The sequence below is a fragment of the Notothenia coriiceps genome, unplaced genomic scaffold, assembly GCF_000735185.1.
Source record: "Notothenia coriiceps isolate Sejong01 unplaced genomic scaffold, NC01 NC01_scaffold00003414, whole genome shotgun sequence".
NCBI lineage: Eukaryota > Metazoa > Chordata > Actinopteri > Perciformes > Nototheniidae > Notothenia > Notothenia coriiceps.
This window is the reverse complement of record NW_011336115.1, coordinates 170922-190075: the sequence shown is the minus strand read 5'-3', so window position 1 is coordinate 190075 and position 19154 is coordinate 170922. Positions and strand designations below refer to the sequence as shown.

The following is a 19154-nucleotide window of genomic DNA, read 5'->3' as shown; positions in this document are numbered from 1 at the left end:
TACAGTTTAAGTGATTTGTAAAATATCCATACAGAAAAATCTGTTTAGAGTTCTGTTTCATATGGGTGTCCATAGATCTCTTAATTTTGCTCTCAAAGTGCACCAGATTGATGCTTTTAACTTCAATATTTAAAAAAAAAAAATCTTCCCAGGGGAGCATGCCCCCGGACCCCCCTAGAGGAGGTGAGGACCCCCCTGGAGTAGGTTAGGTCCACGGTGTTTACATGCTTATTTATACAATATGTGTGCTTATGCTAACATCATAAGACAAAAGTTGGTTCCGTATTGTGCGTAGTGAGAACGCGCTAGAGTGAGGGGGGCCCCCAAGCCAAAGCTCGCTTAGGGCCCCCAAAAGCCTAGGGCCGCCCCTGCTCATTATATCACAGCTAAGGGGCGTGGTTCGGCCCGACGCGAAGCGGAGGGTCGACAACCCCCTTAGCTGTGATATAATGAGCATATATCACGGCCTGAAGTGAGCTATTGCTTTTATAAAACGGTTACCAAGTTTGGCAATATGAAAGAAAAATACACACTCTAATTTAAATAGTTTTTATTAATAAATAATGATGTTCAAAATAAAATAGTCCCTCCGTTGCCTTCTGCACGAAACCTAGTGCGAGGTGGTTGCTATGCAACAACACTAACAGCTAGCGAACATATTAGAGCGTTGATCCATTATTTAGCTATTTATTTACATTCATTTTTCTATGCATTTTCTGCATGCAGTTTGCTTTTCAACCCAACTGTATACTGTTTGCCTCAGGCGCGGAGGGATACTGACATGTTGTGAAAAGTAATTTACAATTCTACCCGTGGTATACGCTCAGTATATCACGGCTAAGAACCAATCAGATTGCTTGTTTTGACTTGTCCGTTTTATAATATAACATATGCCACTTCACTTCAGATGTATGAAGTGTATGTTTAACCCCACTACATTTGTTTGACAGATTCATTTTTTCAAACTATTATATTTTATCCGATTCCTGACAAGTGATAACCACATGTCTCCAGATTTGAATAAACAAAAAGCAGTACATAAAGGTAAATTAGAACAAACCTAAACATCTACAGCCTTAAAATGCAACATTAATGCAGCAGTAATATGAAACTAAAAACATTACATAATAGTAAAACACAGTGACCATATAAATGCATAATTAATCATTTAATATTGCTGATAGTAACCAGCAACCATCACCATGTAACACAGCTGCTTAAGTAAACTTAACATGGACTTGTATTAAATTATTCTAAGCAAGCGATAAATTAATATTTATATTGTAATAGATCTGCTATCAAGTAAGAGGTTTTTGTTGAGACAGCCGGTAGTTAACAGCATTAAGGGTATAGAGATGTATGGCCCCCGATAGAGAGGATGGAAAGAAAATAAGAGCTCTGCATTCAGGCCTTGTAAGATATTTTGGAGCTTCCTATAACTAGTTTAACAGATGTTGAAAATTGCAAAAGCAAGACTGGAGAAGACTGTCTAAGGATGTAGCATTACCTCTCTCAGTAGGAAGGAAGTGGAACCCAAAGGAAGCAGTTTCACTGGATCAGACAAAGAAAATATTGTAGGGACTAAGCATGTCACAGCCATGGTGCAACAGCAGTTGGCAGGAGGAAACTGTTTGTGGAGAAGAACCAGAGGCAAAAGAGGCGAAATGTTCAAGAGCGGTATCTCAGGCCAAGCAGAGTAAATGGATGAGATGGAAAAGTGTAGAGAAGAAAGAGACAGGAAGCTGGCAGCATGAGATTAATGCCAGGGGCTTTCTATTATTTTACCAGACTCTAAATGGATATACAGTACAAGGACCCAACAAATCTTTTAATTGTAGGTGAATAGGAGTTATATGCAGTTTAAAGATAAATTAGGTCAGGGCTAGAGAATGGTGTTGCCTGTCACTGTGCCCAGTCATTGTGAGCAGGACAGTCTGAAATCCTCTAAAGGGCACAGGAATGGGGAGAATGCTACAATAGAGAGGTTCATGCTGGATTTAAATCTGAATAGAGTTCAGTAACTGAATCAGAGGATGGAGACTCTGACCACTATGGTGACTTTGAGTCAGCAGTTGTCCCACACATTCTATGCAGTGCTTACTTTTTTCCACTTTAGGTATATTTTTCTGGAGTTTTTTAGTCAAGGTGTGGCCACAAAGTGCGCTATTTATACTGGACTGTGTCGGAGTAATTACTAAATCATTAAACTAACTGAACATTTGTTCACTCAGGCTCCACCTTAGCAACCTGTCAACAAGGTTTTACAACGACGTCGGAATAACGGTGAAATGTAAGTCATTCATGTGTAGTCTTTATGTTGTAATCAGTAATAACAGTTGGAACTGAAGAGGCCAACAGTGATGTATCGATGACACTTTAAGTTAAATCCTTAGAGATCGGCAGACATTTATTTTTTCATAAGCTTCTTTCACAGCAAGGCCACTTCTGGAGGGCTGTAAAAGAAAAGTGATAAACAATAAAGATGGTTGTTTGCTTTTAGTCTTGAGTTAAAAGTCTTTGTTGCTGCCTTTTTCTTAACTGTCATTTTTTTACTGCATTTTCAGGATTAAACACCATCTGAAGAATGCATTGATTTTCTTTTTAAATTATAATAGCTTTAAGTTCTTATGCTAAGCTAAGCTATCCATGTCCTGAATCCAGCTCTATATTTAATATACAATGTGACTGGTACACATTTTACTTCATCTGTTCAATTATATTGAACAAATATGGAATAGACTTGCACTAATTTAAAGACAAAAAAAAGCAATTCAACATTTTGTCAGTTTAAATCATAGTCTGTAAACAACAAGTGAACGTAGTCACACAAGGTAGCCTCGCCTTAAATCATACACGGTTTTTTATCTTAAGTTTTATTCTAAATGATGACTAGAATTTTCATATTAAACATTATGCTGTGTTACAGTAGACTTACATCTGTGGTTTGAGAACAAACACTCAAGAGAAAAATGTTTACTAAAGCCAGTTAAGCCCCATGCCCCCGGTACCGGGGGCAAAACGCAACATCTGGCAAGAAACAGCGTCTGAGGGCTTCTTAACATTTAACAAACTATGAATGTGTCATACCCACTTAACGGGAAGAAACTCAGCTATCAGACAATATTAACAATTTTTAGCTAAACGAAACACAAGGGTCATACAAAGCCTCTGAATTAGCCCTGAGCGGAAAGCAATGCTAACGCACTTAGCAAAGAACTCACGGTAGAGATCCCTTATTACTTATCGGATCTGCACACCAAGATATCAGCTAGCAAACTGAGATTACACGGATTCTAGGGGTATAAGTATCATCACTGAGCGTTCAAAACTCGCGGCAGGGGAAGCAAACCCAGACAACACACAACGTAGCTTTACAGGACCAACACCGTAAATAAGTCTTACCGTTGTTGATCAAAAGTTGTGTTCAATGGCATTAAAACAATAAAAATGCTGCTGAAGGTTAATCCATAGGTTAATCCAATGTGTCTGTGTCACTTTGAAATTATTACTGATAATCTATCTTCATATTTATGTCAATAACAGAGATTTCATATTAGCTGCTACGAGAGTGTATGACAGCTTCCGGTTTTGGGCATTCTGGCTACATATCACTCATTCACCAATGGGTAATGTTTTGATGGATTTGAGGAACTTCCCCTCGATTATATTGGCTCTAACGGTTAAAAGGAGGTGTCAATCATCAACATCGACCTAGGGTTCCAGAGATATGGCAAATACACCCAAATGCTAAACCTCTCTAAAAAGGTCAAATTTCACTTGTTTTGCATCAATCTTGATACAGGGTACTTATTTGTAGTTTGGATTCCTAAAGCTTTTAGTCTCCGATCCCATGATTCAAGGGTGGTTTTCACGTGGTTGGATGGACACTATCATTTACATTTTTTGACTATGTTAAATCTGAATTTACTTTAAAATAAAAACATCTATATTGATTCTGACTTTTCTGCATCCATCTCACAGGTGTATCATTACTTTGAGAAAAAAGATGATTAATTTACCCCTTTTAGAAGTGAAGATATAGTCATTTGTTCTGGGAATGTCATTTTCGAGCCTGAGACCTGAAAAACAGGCTTAACTGGTTTTAATTTATAGATTAAGACAGAGTTGGATCATTTCCTTATTGACCTCAATAATGATCTGACATCTTTTCGCCACCAGTAGAGCCTCCCCCTGTTGGCCAATAGAGATAATGCAACATAAGGCACTTCCGTATTGGCTTCACTTTTTAGGCCAGGAGGTTGCCACTTGATTCAAACAAGGTCAAGCAATAAGTATAAAATACATTTTAAGAAATATATTTCAAATTGTATGAAATTGTTTAAGGTTGTATATGTGTATGCCTTAATCAAAGACAAAAAACGGAATGAATGTCATGAAACAATCTTGATGTATTTTTAATTGAGAGAAGCCCATTTGTCCCTTTGCCTGGGGGTGTGTCAGTGTTCATTGTTCTGTCAGGTGTATAAATGGCTATTCAGAGCTTATGGGCTTCTTGTAACTACCATTTGAGAAAAAAAACTGACCAAGAAGTTTCCCTGCAGTCGGGAAGTCTGCTCTCCGTTGCTGAAAGGATTTTGTTAGAAACCTCTCAGGAGAACATTTGTTGAAAGCACTGGGTGTTTATTTTTTCTTGCCTTACATGAATGGCTGCTCTATACCTGCAGAACAAAAAAGAGTCTGCAGCTTCAGCTTGTACAGATGATGAGGAACAAGCTTTCCTGCTGTAAACCGGCTCTTGCTGTACACTGTTTCAATATCCACAGCTCGTCTTCTGTACAAATTCAGCATGACATATAAAACAGGACTAACTTGCAATCTAATTTAATCTGGAAAACACGTTTTGTAGGTTTGGAAGGATCTAGGATTTTATGGGATCACAGTTAAGAGTAAAAACAAATACTTACAAAGCTATACCTTGACTGAGGAGATACTGATGGGACACAAAGTTCAAACTGTAAACCAGGAATGTTCAATCACATTAAACAACATTAAAATAGAGAGAAACTAATCTGTAATGCTGTACTCAGGCCATGTTCTTTATGAGTTCAACTGTAAAAGCATTCACGTTACAATTCAGCTTCCTAAAGGTGCCCTTTTTTAGTTGCATTAGTGGCCTATAGGGATAGCAATGTTGAATGGTTGATTGGGGCACACCTTTGGTAAAAAAAATTTTTTCTGGATGCACAATCTTTAAACCTAACAGATTGATCCCTGTCTGCCTTAAGTACTTTTTAAGGGAAACGTAATTGCTTCCTGGATTGTGTTTACAGGCAAGTGCATGAAAAGCAACCTTTTTTTAAATTTGTAATAACCACAAAAGGGACAGGACGTTTTATGTCCATTATGAGTAATGGACGTTTTTTTGCAAATATGAAAAAAAATTGTTATGATTGAGTCAGTCTATGCACTGGGTTAGTTAAGGCTTGTAGAAAAAATATATTGTTTTTAATGTAATCACCAATAACTTATTGTTTGTTCTCCCAAACTAGTTTTTATGTCCCATATGTCTAATCAATGGTTCATGAAAGCCCCTGAGAGGAAAGTTACAGTATGACCGCTTTATGTCTGTGCGTGTTCATGGATGTGTACGTTTCTCAGTCAAAGTGAGGATGAGTACATCTATATCTGTGGACCTGTTTCTGACAGAACACTGCTTCTCTCAGGCTGTGAATAGAGCAGACGTTCTTCTCACTGAGCAGAGCTGGAAAACACAGCTGATAAAAGACAACATCCACCAGGCCGCTGCCTGCCTGCATTTACTCGATACCCAAAGTCATTAAACGCTGCATTTCTCACATAACTGCAGGGGTGTTGCACGTGCCTTCACCCTCTGAAAGAAGTCTTTGACATGCTTTATATGGCTTTCTGACACCAAACACACTGTGCTGCGCATTTCACAGGACATGTTCACATGTAGTGTTAAACTAACTTAAAGCCACTGTAGCCCCTTGATAAATGGAGTGTATTGGTTATAATTGACACCCTCTCCGGGCAGGTTTGTTTGTAGAAATTAAACTGAAAGAAATACTTTTATTATTGCTCCTGATTTCTCTAATAATTGTTGATGATGCAGAAACTATGAAATATCAACAGACTTTACTTTAATATCATAACCAGCCGTGACTGTTAAACAGAAGTGCACATACTGTATGAAGGAGAATGATATGAAGCACTTACTTGAACCTTATGGGGAAATGTCCACATGCCACACCTCACCATATACAAGCTAAGTGGTTGCCTGCTCCACGTGACTGTGCTCACATTTATCAGATGGGCAGTTTTAGAAACAAATGTGTGGTATAAACCCACCCAGGTCTTGCAGGGGCCCAGAGACCAGAGTCTGGAAAACTGCATTCATAATGAGCCTCCTTGTCCCAGTGTGACCTGCTGCTGTAAGTCACAGAGAGCGTACCACCCCTGACTTTGGCTAATGGAGGCCATATGAGGGTGGAGGGCAGCAGAGGTCCCCCTCCTCACAGAGGCTCTTTGTGGCAGGAGCTGCAAGGAGAAGACGGGGATAGTTAAGATAAATCTGGCAGAAAATCTGACAATCTAAACTATATTTAAAAGTGTATGTAGACTGAGGTGATGCAGCACAAAAACCATGTTTGAAAACCAACAGGGACAAGGCATGTTCACTTATATACTGGCAATATTTGTCCAAGTGGGTGCACCCTCTCTGCGCCGTGTTAAGTGCATTATAGAAGAGCCTTGTTTAGCACTTAGCTGTTTATAAAATGATCTTTTCATAAACAGCATTGCGGCCCACTATGACCACATCTGGCCTGCACACAGGTATGTCAAGCTCAGAGGCGCTGACGTCAATGTTGGCCTTACATTCACATTAGTTTGCTCTGCTGACTCTCTGTTGAAGAAGGGGAGGGTCACCTATTAAAAAATGCTGAGTTTGAGAAGGAACAAACTCCTGTTGTTGGATTTATGCAAAACCTTACAATCATGGAAGTATACCACCCGAAAGGGTCATAGTTGCTGCAAATGCTTTCAAGCAAAGGCAATGTTTGCTGTTTTTGTTTTCTTTCTGGTAATATGGCATAAGAAGTTATTGGATTTAAGTAAATCCAAGGAAAAAAGTTTTTAAAAGTGTTAGCTTCAAAAATAAATGTTTAAAGAAAAATACTGTTCTGATTCTAGAATCAGAATCAAGTTTATTGCCAGGCATTTTTACACATACAAGGAATTAGCTTTGATGTCTGGTGGTGCGAACATAGACATCTAAGAAAATAAGTTGCAATAGTAGGTCAAGAATATAAAGATAATAAAAATAAGTATTTTTAAGAAACTATTTAGCATTAAAAAATAGTAATAAAGACAAGTATTAACACCAAATTGAAATATACAAAGAACCTTAAAAGCTAAACAACTAAAACACTTAGGACAATGAATAGGCCTATATGGCAATATATAGCAAACTACCAATAATTATATATTAGTAGTAACATCTTAAACTTGTGCATTCAAAATCGTACTTATTGTAATAAAATACAGAAGTGTTTTCACCAAAATATACCGCAAGTACCAAAAGTCACAATATTTCTTATGTGTAAAGACTCATTTCAGGATCATATAAAATGGCTGGGTTATGATTATTGATCTCTTAAGGTTCATCACAGCTCTTTAACAATGGGGCTGATTTAAAGCACTTTGCATATTGCTGATGGGTATCTTAAGTTATGAGTACACAAGAATTTGTTTATTTACAAGTTGACTGATATTTAGTAATAGCTAATAGCCTGATTTTGTAAAGTAACTAAAGCTGCCAGATAAATGTAGTGGAGCAAAAAGTTAAATATTGAATACGAAAATGTAGTGGAGTAGAAAAATAAAGAAGCATAGAGTTAATAAAACACTCAAGAAAAAATTAAGTACCTCAAGAAGTAGTACTTGAGTAAATGTAGTTTATTACATTCCACCAGGCACTAATCACTTTATTGTTGTGGCTGTTAAAGTTAAATCTTATTTGAATTACTTTATGGGTGTTTGAGATTTTGCGTAAGATTAAAAAAAGGGTTAAAACAAATGTATATTAATCTGAATAATACATCATGTTTATTTTATATACATGTTTTGATTATATCTATATTTGCAAAATAACGTAAACAATACAATTATAGTATAGCTATATAGGTAATTGAGTTAAGTAAACAAAACACTGTTGTGTTTGAATAAAAGGCTTGTTTATGAGTTTTAGTGGAGACTGAAGAAGTTATTCCTTCACACTTTATATTAAAACTGATTATTGTCTCACTTTTAACACTAGAGGCCGCTAATGCTCCTCTTCTACTCGGGAAATGTTCCTCGTGCGGTGAGACTTTGGTCGTTGCTTATTGGCCCATGTGTTTTTTCTGGTTTGCAGTTACGCCTTCATTGAGTCGTCCTTTTCTCCCATTGGTTGTATCAAACGTCACTCAACATTGCGTCAATCTGGAGAAAATAAGATTGGTTTAACATGCAAACTGTCAAGAGTAAAGGAAGCGAGCTAGTGGCAGCGATGCAAACCTTCCAGCCACACTGTGAGTTCATTATTTAATGTCACTCGCTGGTTAAAGAAATAATGTGTACACGCTTATACTCCTTAGCGTTTACATTATTTATCGCACAGACATTGGTTATTTGCTTCAAATGTGGTCAAAATGTCACTTGAATACTTGTTTACATTGCCGACCGTTCGGGGTACTACTTAGCTCAATGCTAACATTAGCCACTGTTTGCTAAATGTGTTTCGCACTGCTAACATTAACATTAACAAGAGCTAACACCAAATAACGTTATTATTGAGTTTGACTAACTGTGGTGTGCAGTTATTATTGTTTTTTGTACACGAATATTCCCATTACATTTTCTTTATTATTTTGGTCAGGCTAACGTTCCAACAAATCTACGTGTGCCTTATGTATCATCCATCTGCTAAGTTATATAATTGCACATAATGGGCCAATTGCTCTAATGTAGCGATAACAACTACAGTCTGTGGCATAGGTTGACGTCAACCATCCTGCAGGCGCCTGGGTATTTTTTGTTCAATTTACCATCACGTCTTGTAATAAATGCATGCAATTAAACCTGTCAGTCGGGACATCAGGTGCAACAACTTTCTTTTCAGAAGTATCGTAATAAAAAGCACATGCTTACTGTACTGCAGGTCCAAAGCAAAGATGTTATACATATGTAGATTGTTCTAAGCCTCTTAATTAGCAATTCACCACCCCTTTTTTACAAGCTTTTAATTCATTAGGATGTTCTGCTTCTCTTTGTACTGCCATTCTAAGATGATTATGTTTAGGACTGTTAGACCGGGAAACGAAGCATTACCAATACGTTTTCTGTAACAATAAACATTATATAGACCAATTGATTTTTTTGGAGAAAATAAACTGCAAATAAACCCATATAAGAAAGAAATGTTCGTTACAAAAGTATATATTTTTGAATGAATTAATAGGTTCTAGGCATCAGTTGTCAAACATGTACAGTTTGTTGATGAGCTGAAACACTGCAAGGTGTAAAATAATTGTGATGAGATCTTTTTTTATATTTCTTCAATAGTCAGATATCACAGAAATGACCTCCTATCCTCTTCAGTCCGTTTAGGTGTCATCATAGCAATAATTACCATCACGAAATGTGAAGCTATGTCTCCTTTACAAACTACAATTAAACAAGGCTGCATAGATTCAGGCTGCACTGTCAGGTTTAAAGGCTGGAGCAGATCCGGGCAGTTTCTCTGTCTGAGCCTGCCTCCGTCCTCTGACTCATCTGCTTCAAGGTCGGGTAGGTAGAAGTTGTGGCAAGATAAGCAAACAAATGAAGAAAATCAGCAAGTTGATGAATTAGGTGTTGCAATAGAGCTACAGATACTCTGGTGATTATTATTATTATGTGTTAGATGACGTGATAGGAACTATGCAAACCAGTCTATGATGCAAACGCAGCGATGGCTCCAGCTCATCGTCTAACTTGTAAACTGGAGTTTTAACATATTGTTGTATCCGCTTGAATGAAAAACAAGTATTAAGAATTTCTAAAAAAGGAATTACTTAGTGATTTAATGATGAATGAATTGTTAAGCTATTTTTAAGAGCCAGAGGAACATCAAACATTTCTGGTTCCATCTCAAATTTAAATAATTCCCACTTAGTTTTTTATCATTTCTGTTTTTATATCAATTTAAGTCAGACATCTTTGGGTTTTAGACTGTTGGTTGAATAAAACAAGACATTTAAATGGATGAAGTTGGGGTTAACGGAGGACATGCTCTGCTTTTTCAAGCGTTTCCAAGTTGACATAATGGGAATGCAGGTGTTTCACTCCACATTAGCAGTCTATAAAAGACAAATATAGAATGTCAAATGCACACAAATGAGTCCCATTAACAAATGAGGACATGAACCCAGTGTCTTGAGCGGGGGCCATGGCCTTGCTCAGAGCTTGAGTAAGTAAGTAAGTAGGTGTAATAGAAGAGATTAACTGTTACACCCGAGCTCTGAAACTCTAATCCACTTAGGCATGGAAGGAGTTTATTTGAAATCTACTGAGTGCCAAAGTGAGCGTCAGAATGAATTTCTGTATGTGGGTACCAGGCTAATGCTTAACAGCCACAGGCTCCTGTTTTCTGATGCATGTGCAAAGAGCTGACTAATATCAATCAATCATAATAACTTCTAACTATTTTTAAATGCAAAGATTATTCCTGACAGATATCTTTTTCAAGAACAATTCAAATGTGGCACAGACAGGGTTCTTTAAACAGACCTTGGTTTGATTTTCTAACTGTTTTAATTATCCAAATATTTTCAATTTTTTTTGACAGTGACAGATTTAATTTGCTTGTTTGTGTTTGACCAACATCCCAAAACCTCATTTACTGTTATAGAAAACACAACATTTGTTTTTTCCAAATCGTGCAACCATACTAGCATGGATGCTAAATATTACTATTATTTGTGAATCCCAAGAAAATTAGGGGAGTACTGCGTCTTTAAGGTCACAGCGACCTTCGATTAAACAGGCAAAATCTGTAGAGGGAACTTTTGCAGAACTTGTGTTCCCTCAGCTTGAGGTCCCTAAGGCTTTGGACAGTTACGTGTTTGTTTATTATCTCTTTTGGACCCCTTCTAGGCTGCTTATGCTCATAAACAGTATTTTCCATTGCAGAGAGTCAACCTTGACCCTTGAGTGGCTGTGCCTCATGGGGAAGCGTTTTGTTGTTCAGATGGGTCTCATAGCGTGCCAGAGGGTAATGAGTATTTTGTGGTTGTTTGTGTACAGTACGACATGTGATGCGCTGCCTGGCCTGTCTCCATGGCTGGATCAGAGTAGATGCCCCTGCTGCTTTCTGCCCCAGACTGCAGCGTCAGGGCTAAATGTGTAAAAGGCGAGTAAGTGCTGGAGTTAATGATTGCTCAAGCACACGGACAGTTCATCTTGAAATGATAGTATATAGGCTGGATTTGCTGTGCCAGACAATGTGTTCTTTTTGTTGTTGTTAAAAGGCAAAAATTACAAACACAGCGTGGTATCAATTAGGCTGTTGGAAAGCAAAAAAAGTGTTTCTTAATTGAGATTTAATCAGTGTTTTTAATAATTTCCATGTCATTAAAATTGAAAGAACAATATAATTACATTTGTTAAACCTTGATGAAAATTCATCGTCCTTTTCATTCTACAAGTTGCAAGTTAGAAGTCTGACAAACATGATGACAAAGATACATACAGTAGTAGTGTATGCTAAACATTATTCATGAAGGTGTTTCCAAAAACAGAATAAATGAATCCTTAAATGATTTAAAGGATTTGACCTTTTAAAAATATATTTTATTTTTCTTGTTGACCATTTTGGCGAATATCACTTGACATCAATATTGGATTGGATTTATATTTTCTTAAAAATAAAAATATTACCAGCAATATATATTATGCCTTTTTAAAGTCGTTCTAATGGGATTTGTCAAGTCCCATGCAAAAATGAACAAGCATGAATTGTGTGCAGTTTGATGTAGAGTATGATTATTGAAAGGGCTGCCCCGAACTAGTCGATTAAATGTTAGTCACCCTCAACGTGTGTTCATTTCTTCATTTTTCAACTAAGCAACTTTCATAGGAATGAACATTCCTCCTCCAATGCATTATCAAGGTCTTCTTAAACATCCATGAGTGCAATAACCCAAAGTATTAATCAACAACTTGAAGCAAAACGTGCATGAATCATTTTTAATGTTTTGTTTCTCTCGTAGGACTGTCTTTCATACAAATGGAGGCCAGGACTGTCATCAGATAAGCTGCAGCCTCCAAGTCACTAAAGACTGAAGCCAATGGAATGGGTTTTGAATCTGCTGAATACTAAATGAGAAACCTCCGTGACGCTATCATTGCAGAGGACTGACCATCGCCATAGTTTCTCACAAAGCCTTTTTAGGTTTTGAAAGCCCCTCTTTTCAGTCTCACTCTGCTCCTCTGCCTCATACACCTTCATCCAGTGGCTCTGCTGTTCAGCCCACATAGAGAGGACCCTTCCCTCTCCCCTGGCCCCACATCGGCGGCCAGCTCTGGCGGTGTGTTGGTGAACGATGGCGCGGTGGGAAGCTGAGGGCTGCCGCGGGGGACTGTGATGTCAGAGAACACCAGCCCGGGCGAGAGCCGGCGTGGCGCTCCCAGATTCTTCGTGGGCTGCGAGGAGGATGAAAGCGAGGTCCTGGACGAGAGCATGAGGACAGACATGGAGCTGTATGAGGACGACGAAGACTCAGACTCGGTGTGTGCATTACCCAAATCACAGTCCCAAATCCTCTTTAAAAAACCTCCATTTCACCATTTTGATATATTTTTCAATGATACTGTGAGTGTTTGAACAATTATCATTACCTCTAATATTGTTAATTATATTGCAAATTCAAAAATCATAAATTGAATCAGAATTTGTCTTTTCTCTTTCAAACCATGCTGTCCTTCTCTTTACTATAATATGTTTACCTAATGAGTTGGAGGACACTTCATCAGAAAATCATCCGATATTTGTTGAATAATACATTGGCAGTTGAGTTGCCATCTTCCAGTTGATATGAACTAAAAATAATTTCTAAATGTTGTGCTTCCGAAAGAGCAGATAAGGTTCATGTCTGCCGGGTTTTTGACAAATGCACAGAAATGTATGCTGTAACTGGAGGTGATTATTTCTTGTTCTCAATTTGTTGTTATGTACATGAATATCTGTCAAAAGACAACTCCAAACAGATCATGTGTTTACTGTACACACAGAGAATTTAGGAGAAATCTAGCGGGGGATATCAGGGATTCTCTAATCCATTATCCAGATTGTGGTTTTAAGAAAACTTGGTTGACTGAGAAAAGCTGGTTGTGATTGTACTAAAGTGCAAAGACACTTAATGTGACTGTAAGAAACCAATAATAAGTTTTATTTCAAACTTGTTTAGTATTAGGCCACTTTTAGTTAACAAGGACATCTAAGGTAAATGAGTCAGCTTGATAAAGTTAACAGAGGAGGACAGTTTCTGGTACTGGTTTATTTTTTGTTGAAATCCACTGAACAATGATTCCAAGCTGAGCCAATACTTTAAGGTAACGGTAATAGACTTAGACCACTGATTGGTCAGAGAGAACTGTCACTGGCCCTGCACTAAACCGGCATTTTTAAATAGCAAAAAAATCTCAATAGCAATTGCATTTTTTTGAATATGGCAGCTGGCTTTTCTATGCCACACACCATGCCTTACACTTGACAAAGTGCAAGTGTTCCTTCATTTAGTTGCTGATTTATTATAAGCCTTAATAAAACAAAAACCATGCATAACATTAAAAAGAGTGGAGATGATTTATGTAAGATTGAGATCATTTCCCTCTGCAGTCCCTAGTCAGAAACACGCATTAACAATCAATAGACAATAAAAACATGATTTATTTATTTTATCACACTAACATTTTACCTTGTAAAATATATAAATGCTCCTCTCAAATTGAGAGCTCTCGTGGTTAACTGGCAATTTTCAACAAATTCCTCTCTTTGAAGAGGAGACTGTACTGAAATCTATTTCAGTGCTTCAGCTTGAGGTTTGATGGGGTATTCATGGGACAAAGCTGCCATTGTCTCTCTTGCTTCCTCAGACAGATAGTGTTGAAATGTTTCCCTCTCCCTCTCTCTGCCTCTTCCAGCCCCCAGAGCAACAGATCGTGGTGGGGATCTGCTGCATGATGAAGAAGTCCAAGTCTAAGCCCATGACCCAGATCCTGGAGAGGCTGTGCAAGTTCGAGTTCATCACCGTGGTCATCTTCCCAGAGGAGGCCATCCTCAACGAGCCTGTGGACAAATGGCCTCTGTGCGATTGCCTCATCTCTTTCCACTCCAAGGGTACAAAACCAGACACACAAACACACGTCTGCAAACATAGTACTTTTTCTGGGTATTTGTGTGTGTGTGTGTGTGTTTACTACAGATGTGATAGCAATGCCCACATTTCAAAGCTGGAGCATATGAAATAGCACAAATCTACACATGCATGCACGTCATATATTCTGAATGCTGTCCACTGGTGAACTAGAGGAATGACGGGCAGTACCCGGTAGTGGGCGGGCACGTACCCACTACAGGTGTAGGATGCAGGCTAAATGTGTGGAACACAAGTTTCTGTGGTGGGAAAGATGATACTTCTTTTTGTATGTATTTATTGTATGCATTACTGTATACCGCTATGTAGCGCAGACTCTATTGTTCACAGAAACATTGAGTTGCTTTAGAGGGAGCCTTCTAAATCCAAGTAACGGACAATCAGACAACAACTTAAAAGAGTAATTATAGCAAATGTAATTGAGCCCAATGTTACTGTACATACAGGTACTGTATCTAAGCAACACTGCATTTTTATAAATGATGATAATCTGGTCATGGGTCACATCTCTCCAGACGCCTTCGCACACCTTCTTCATCTCCTTATACACATTGAAATAAAGTTACCTCCAGGAACAATTTTTCTCAGGTGAAATATTTGATTTATTTGTTTTGGCAGTGGCAGCAAAGATTCTGCCCAGAAAAAAGAACGTTACCATCATACAGCATTCACTGCTGTCTGTGTGACCACATGGGCTTCTTATCAACTGCCCAATCATTTACACACTAAACAGAGCCTGCCTGTCTTGTAATAGAATGTCAGCATTCTTTTTAGAATCATTCCCTCTCTCAATGCCAGTCTACAGCATGTCTAGTGTTTTCTCTTATTATGTCTCAATACTCAGAATTGTTTTTCCCTTATTACACATAACTGTCTACGCATATTATTTGACATTGTTTATTGAATCATTTTTCTCTGCATGTTCACCAGGATTCCCGCTGGATAAGGCGGTGAGCTATGCCAAACTGAGAAACCCTCTGCTCCTCAACGACCTGAACATGCAGTATTACATACAGGACAGGTACTCGGACATCCTGGAGTGGTTAACGTCATCCAGGCAAAGCAAAGAGAGAAGAAGAATACAAAACCCATAGTTCATTTATTCATGTTATAATTACTGTTTAACAGGAGAGAGGTGTATCGCATCCTGCAAGAGGAAGGGATTGACTTACCGCGCTATGCTGTGCTGAACCGCGACCCAGATAAACCAGATGGTCAGTATTTTTTTGTAGTTCACATCACATGGGAAAACACAAAAGAACGCACAAACTACATGTATCCCATTTTTCTTTTCATTTTTCAAGCGTTTTGCTCCTGCAGAAAAAGCTCTCTGAAAAACAGCCCCTTTCATTCTAGCATCTCAAGGTCATTAATCTAAGACTGCAATGGTTTTACTTCAGCATGTGGATAAATATAGTATCAAATGTGAAGCAGTTGCAAGTGTACCATTCTTTAGTGCTGTGTGTTTGCACTGTGAAAGCCCTTAGACTGGCCAGCAATCGGATGTTTATCCTTAAATGTGATGACTGTTTTTGTAAAAGCACCAATGAGCGTCACGTGGTTCAGAGTGCAGAGCTGCTTCACACGGCCCAAGAGTAAACACTCAGGGGGGCGAGTGTCATCTGTGTGTATTTTAGGGGGTGATGAAAAGGGTCTTCCTGGCTTACAGAGAGATATTTCTCTTTGTGTTTCAGAGTGTAACCTGGTTGAGGGAGAAGACCACGTGGAGGTGAACGGAGAGATTTTTCAAAAGCCTTTTGTTGAGAAGCCCGTCTGCGCAGAGGACCACAACGTCTACATCTACTACCCCACCTCTGCTGGTGGAGGCAGCCAGAGACTCTTCAGAAAGGTGCTTGCATTGTCCCCCCTGGCTTTTTTTTCTTGTTCGTACACTTCAGTCAACACTTATTCAATAAAATAATCAATGGCAAAATGAAATGAAATTGGCATCAGATTATAAAAAAAAAGGATGTCGTCCAACATTCTAAAACTTTCCCAGGTCCCAAATCGTGCCCAAGCATCCAAGAGGGAGCTGTGAAAGTGGCAGACACGATGTTGGAAAAATGCAAATATTGCGTGGCTCAGCGCCAAGCAGAGAAAAGTAAATATCGGAAACAAGAAAACAATCTAGGGTTGGCTTTCACCCACTTTACAAGCAACCTAGCCCTAGACCGACCAGAGCTGTGCAGTTCTTGTGTCGGTTAATATTTTAGCTAAAACAAGAAGATCACTGTTACTTTTGCACACTTTCTTACAGTGACACAAAATTGAATTGATAGGGGTTGTTTTAAATGAAAGTTTTAGAGGCCGAGGGCTGGTTTTGACATTTTTAATATACACATTATGTTTCATGTGTGTATAATAACAGCACCAGAACAGAGTTAAACACACCAGGCAGTAGTATATGTAATAGCTTTTGTTGTAATGGTACATGAATCTATTGCTCTGCCAGAGAAAGAGTGTTATCATGCACGGAGCAGCAGCCTTTAATGATGGATGTTATCCAGACTGTTCAGAGTGCGCTGTGGTACTGGGTTGAAGCAGCTGTTTTTTCAGAATGACAACATGTTTCCCTCCTTGTGTGATCTGTGTAGATCGGCAGCCGCAGCAGTGTGTACTCACCAGAGAGCAACGTGAGGAAGACAGGCTCGTACATCTATGAAGAGTTCATGCCAACAGATGGCACCGATGTTAAGGTATGGACTGAGGGTTGAGTATTCTGAATTGTGAAGTGAAAGAACCTAACATGGGCCCCTTTTTTAAATCAAAGACTTTAATTCCATTTGAACTCTATGAAACTGCCCTTTAAATCATCAGTACAAAATATCTACAATATCTCTGGTTCTTCGATAAAAATGTGAAGGCTCCAAAGTTTTTTATTTTATTTGGTAAGATTATAACTAAAATTAATTTGCTTCTGAATTCTAGGTTAATTTAGAGGAATTTAGCAGCTGAGACAAGAAACTCACTACTGCTCTGAATTGCACGTCGCACTCACAATCTCTTCAAGTAAACCTAGCCCAGACTGATGAGTATTGTGGAATTTAGAGCCGTCCACCATGCCAAACTTACATAGAAAACATTATTTCTCACAAACAAAATGGAAAATGTTCAAACTAGTGGTCATATCCTAAATCCCTTGGTTCTTATATTGCAACCAAGAGTCCCGGGAGGCCCGTGTTAAGTAACATTTGGGTTATCATTCCTATAAACAGATTGTGGAATTTACTTCTGGAACCAGCTGCCCCTCACTTTCACAGCTCTTCATTGTGTTATTGGACAATGATTTTAGTCGCTGCATCCCATTGAACTAAGTCTTTGATTGAGAGGTGGTGTTTCATGTGACCTCAGGTGTACACTGTGGGGCCCGACTATGCTCACGCTGAGGCCCGGAAGTCCCCCGCTCTGGACGGGAAGGTGGAGAGAGACAGCGAGGGGAAGGAGGTCCGCTACCCCGTCATGCTCTCAGCCATGGAGAAACTGGTGGCTCGTAAAGTCTGCCTAGCATTCAAGGTGAGAAAAGGCAATGTGTTAATAAACTCTTGCTTTCTCCTAGTTTGCTCTTTCCTTGATACTGAACTGTGTTTTCCTCTAACTGCAGCAAACTGTGTGTGGCTTCGATCTCCTCCGAGCCAACGGACACTCGTATGTGTGCGACGTCAACGGATTCAGCTTTGTGAAGAACTCAATGAAGTACTATGATGACTGCGCCAAGATCCTTGGGTACTGCCTTTATTTGTGTTCTTTACTTGTCAACTTAACTGTGTTCTGTTTGGGCTTGCTTTTGTTTATTTCTTGTATTTCTGCAAATTACATTTCTGTGTCTTATTGGACTTACAGGAACATCGTGATGCGTGAGCTGGCTCCTCAGTTTCAGATTCCTTGGTCCATCCCCACTGAGGCAGAGGACATCCCCATTGTTCCTACTACATCAGGGACCATGTAAGTCAGGACATTAGTCTAACCAGGGGACCCACGCTCGTGAACTGTTAGCGCCGGTGTTATGCCGTGTTATGCACGCCCACTGCACCTCGCAGGAGCGCGCACAGCGTAAAGCAAAAACTCCCAGACATTTCAATTATTTTTACGGCAAAGTTTAAAAAAAAAGAAAATGTATCGTTTATTTAGCAGGGACAATGCACAATAATGAACACTTAAAACATTAAATGTGTCAAGCGCAACAGTGCCAGATTTAGCTCTGAGCTAATTTCCATCCGCACTCCCTCACGTAAAACATTTAAGAAAATTACATTTTACAAACATAGCAAAAACAAAATACATGATATGCGAACAGAGCAAAAGAGCAAGAGCAGCATACACGAGTATTTATGACATGGTAATACAATATAGCAGCTACGACATATAAAGTGCAAGAGAAGATACAAGAGCTGACTAAAGTACAAGAGGAGATACCCCTGTGTTAAAGTGCATTTAGCAGTGATTGCACGTCTGTTTCTCAACCATTCTTTGAGTTGACCTTTAAAGCTATTGAGAGTGGGACAATCCCGTATCTCAGTTGGGAGGCTATTCCACAATGAGCTGCCTTTAATGGAGAGTACATTTTGTCCAAAAGTGGTCCGTCTGCGACTCTGTGGTGGTCTTCACAGTCTCCTCTGGTTTCTGACCTAGTGCAGCGTCCAGTGTGTTTTTTGTGGATGAATTTCCCTAAGGGAGGGAGGGGGGGGGAGCAGTCCATGTAAACATTTAGCATGATAA

At 38.9% G+C, this 19154-nt stretch overlaps 1 protein-coding gene across 4 annotated transcripts in view; it reads left to right on the top strand.

The window, feature by feature from the left end:
• The window catches only part of LOC104941495 (inositol hexakisphosphate and diphosphoinositol-pentakisphosphate kinase 2-like), a 39571-nt gene extending 21187 nt beyond the window's left edge, over window positions 1-18384 (top strand). Inside the window, exons 1-11 of one of the 4 annotated variants that reach the window (XM_010766599.1) lie at window positions 8477-8552; window positions 11308-11413; window positions 12273-12790; window positions 14206-14401; window positions 15369-15459; window positions 15567-15652; window positions 16133-16287; window positions 17033-17134; window positions 17790-17951; window positions 18040-18161; window positions 18279-18384. In XM_010766599.1, the coding sequence (XP_010764901.1) occupies window positions 12647-12790; window positions 14206-14401; window positions 15369-15459; window positions 15567-15652; window positions 16133-16287; window positions 17033-17134; window positions 17790-17951; window positions 18040-18161; window positions 18279-18384 (1164 nt within the window). In that variant the 5' untranslated portion in view covers window positions 8477-8552; window positions 11308-11413; window positions 12273-12646. Of the gene's footprint in view, window positions 1-8476; window positions 8553-11307; window positions 11414-12272; window positions 12791-14205; window positions 14402-15368; window positions 15460-15566; window positions 15653-16132; window positions 16288-17032; window positions 17135-17789; window positions 17952-18039; window positions 18162-18278 lie in introns of those variants that run through there. The other 3 variants (XM_010766598.1, XM_010766597.1, XM_010766600.1) reach the window with 3 other exon arrangements.
• The last annotated feature ends 770 nt before the right edge of the window (window positions 18385-19154 follow it).